The following is a 3,193-nucleotide window of genomic DNA, read 5'->3' on the forward strand; positions in this document are numbered from 1 at the left end:
GAAGTCTATCAGGTTCTTAGGAGGTGTCCTGGAGTTGAGTTGCTTTGGCCTATGTGTGGGGCGGTACACACTGGTGAGAAGGTTTGGGCTGGAGTAGGTATGTTTTCTGTTGCCTGCACTGCTTGGTCCTGGTCACCTCAGGCTCTGTGTCGCTCAGTACAAACCCATCAAGGTAGTCTGTTTCCCCTTGGTTACAGTTGGGATGTCTATCTCAGAACCAGAGGAGTTTCCTTGAATAAGCCAAAGACAGGTAGGGTGCCCTGCATTGAGCAAGCCTCGGTGTCCTCTTGGGGAGGAGTTGAAGCCCTTCCAGAAGTCAAAAAGTTAAAAAGGCTGCTGGCCACTTGAAGGTACCAGGGCGGCAGCTCTTCGGGGAACAAAGGGCTTGGTGCTTTGGGGTCAGCGCTGGTACAGCTGGAGGACGCCTGCGTAGTGCAGGTCCCGCCACAGGGCGGCTTCCAGGGACAGATCATGGTTTGCGTAGAATATCAGCGGCATCTTTTTTCGTTCGAAATAGTGGTCCGAAAACTTCCAGTAGTTGTTTGTGATGAATCCATAGGCACTGACCTAGACAAGGAGAGTCCGGGTTTGAGTTTCTACTAAGTGTACACAGAATTTTGTGAAGTAACAGGAATTGAGGAAGGTGGTCCCCTGCCGTGGATATGAAGATAGTGGTGATAGGATGTAGCCTCATTGAACAAGTGTGGAAATACTCAGAGGAAACTCACATTCATTTGAGAGGCAAAGCTGGGTCTGAAACTTGGGGGTGGAGGCATAGCCTGATCCCTGTCCTAATGGGGATTGCAGTCCAGACACCAATGCATTAACCCAGGGAAACAGGCCCGAGAGGTGGAGTGGGGTTGGCTCCCACTCTTCTACTGGCTTTATCACAGCCATGGCCTCTGCTTCCACGTGACCCAGGCAGCATCCCATCAGGAATGTCTCATGATTTCAAAGTTGTGTGTGGGAGGAGGTTGACTAAACCTGCTGTGCCACCCCAGCTCTCGGATATGATCCCATAAAGGGATGTCCCCTCAAGTGCTTTCAGCAGGACAGATTGACAATTTATGCCTTAACTACCATATTGGGTGGCTGCCTTGGAGAAGAGAGTGCTAGAAGGAAGCACTGGCAGGTGGGGGCAGGAACCAAGGCAAGGCTCGCCCAGGACCTGTCCTTGAGGACCCTGGAGAGTGGGTGTGGAAGTGGGCAGCCTGTACTCCTGCAGCTCTTGAATAGAGGCCAAGAGTCCCAGGTCTGAGGGTGGCAGGCTGCAGGAAACACGTCAGGGATCATGCTGGGTTCTGTTTGCACCTGTGCTCTTCTGCTGTGGGCTCCTAAAAGAAGACCTCTTACCTGGTCACAGGTATGCAAGGCTGTCAGCAGCATGAGGGCTCCAGTACTAGGCATATATAGGTCTCCAAAATTTGTATTAATCAACCTTGATTTCAAAAACCTGGAAGCAAAAAGAGGCAAACATTTAGGTCTCACTCGATGATTATATCATTGCACCTTGCAGCTGCCCATTCAAACAGGTTGGAACACTTCAAAACCTGGCCCTTCTACCCCCAGTCAATTCCCTATTTGGGGAAAAAGCCAAGGGACCAATGCAGTGATCTTTTATTGAAATAATTCACCTTGGGCAAAAGACGGGTGGGTGAGAAAGAGGAGCCAGAGGTTGAAATCCTTTCCCCTTCACCCTCTTACTACAATGCCTTGTTTTCGCCCCAGGCTATTTGGGCCTTGGACATAGGTGGCCTGATACTTAGCCAGAGACTTGAGTTTCTCTGTCCGGCGTCTTGACCAAGCAGAAATCGGGTATAATGAATTGGGAGCTCAGGTCCTGTGACTGGACTCACTAACATGATGGGGTACAACCCACCCCACACACAGTGTGACCATGGGCTCTGACCTCACACCTGGATCTCCACCCAAGCTTTGCCAGGCAGATCACCTAACCTCTCTGAGCCTATATTCCTTTGGAGCATGGGGACAAAACGGCTGGGCTTCAGTCGGCCTCCCCACATCCACCTGCTGCCCACCACCTACTCCTGTCATGGAGTGCTAGCCTCTGTGGTCTGCAGCACGGCTTCTCAGCCGTGGCACTACTGACATTTGAGGTCGGAGTGTTTTGTCGCAGGAGTCACGGGCATTGTAGAGGTCAGCATCCCTGGCCTCGACCTACTAGCCACACCGCGTGACACCTAAAACTAACTGCAGATAGGACCCCCAACACTGAGAACGCTGGCAGGAGGGGGTGAGGTCAGGCTGTTTGCTTCCCAGCTCCCCTCACCGGCCTCCTCGGGCTGGCCGCGTTTGGGCCCGAAGGCGCGACACCCTGCTTCTAGTCGTCCCACTGTCGCCATGCGCCTTAAGGCCCCCCCATGCCCCTGTCTCCGAACAGTCGTTGGTCGACACGCTGCGTTACTGAGCCTCCTGTCCAGGCCTGCTGGCCCTGACCTATATAACACGCCTCTCGAGGCGTCAGGTGGAACATAAAGGAAAGGGAGCGAGGCTTCGCGGGCGGCCCCCAGCAGGCGAGCTCGCAACGCTGGGCGGCAGGAGGGAAGGAAGCCGCCCGCCCGGAGCCCGCCCCTCCGCACCTCGCCGTCAGGTAGCCGATGAAGCCCGGATGGAGCAGCTTGAACTTCCCGGCGGAGGCTTCTGGTCCGAAATAGCTGGGCGGCCTAGGACCCGCGGTAGAAGTGGACGGAGCGCCCGGACGCGTCGAAGGGGGCGAGGGAGGAGAGGGTCAGCGAGCCGGGCAGCCGGCGGCGCCCGGGGCGGGGCTGGGAGTAGTAGCGCGAGAAGGGCGTGTAGAAGGTGGCCGGCAGCACGGAGGGGACCACGTGCGGCTTCCCGCCCACCAGCACCTCGAGCGGCAGGGTGTAGGACAGGGAGGACGGGGGCGTGAACAGAGCGGGGGGCGTCGGGAAGGAGCCGCGGGCGCGGGGGTTGTGGGGCGGCGGGGGCAGGAGCGGCAGGTAGAGCGAGTCCGGGGGGCGCCGGGGCTCCGGGGGCCGGGCGCGCGAGGGGCAGGGCGGGCACGGGACCAGCGGCAGGGGAGCTGTGGGCGGCTGGAAGAAGGGGGGCTCCTTCAGGAAGCGCGGCACGTACGGGGCGATGTAGGACGGGATGCCCCGGAGGGGCCCGACGGGCCCGAGGTGGGAGGCCGAGGCGGCCGGGCTGTGGAAGG

General features: G+C 57.8%; 1 protein-coding gene across 1 annotated transcript in view; it reads right to left on the minus strand.

The window, feature by feature from the left end:
- Positions 1 to 258: 258 nt before the first annotated feature.
- The window catches only part of ST6GALNAC2 (ST6 N-acetylgalactosaminide alpha-2,6-sialyltransferase 2), an 18,850-nt gene continuing 15,915 nt past the window's right edge, over positions 259 to 3,193 (minus strand). Inside the window, exons 8-10 of the mRNA XM_021707618.1 lie at positions 2,601 to 2,684; positions 1,354 to 1,453; positions 259 to 567 (exon numbers count right to left, since the gene is read on the minus strand). Of these exons, the coding sequence (XP_021563293.1) occupies positions 400 to 567; positions 1,354 to 1,453; positions 2,601 to 2,684 (352 nt within the window). The 3' untranslated portion in view covers positions 259 to 399. The remainder of the gene's footprint in view (positions 568 to 1,353; positions 1,454 to 2,600; positions 2,685 to 3,193) is intronic.

This window comes from Carlito syrichta, unplaced genomic scaffold (genome assembly GCF_000164805.1).
Source record: "Carlito syrichta isolate Samal-C Ts95f unplaced genomic scaffold, Tarsius_syrichta-2.0.1 Scaffold121030, whole genome shotgun sequence".
Classification (NCBI taxonomy): Eukaryota; Metazoa; Chordata; class Mammalia; order Primates; family Tarsiidae; genus Carlito; species Carlito syrichta.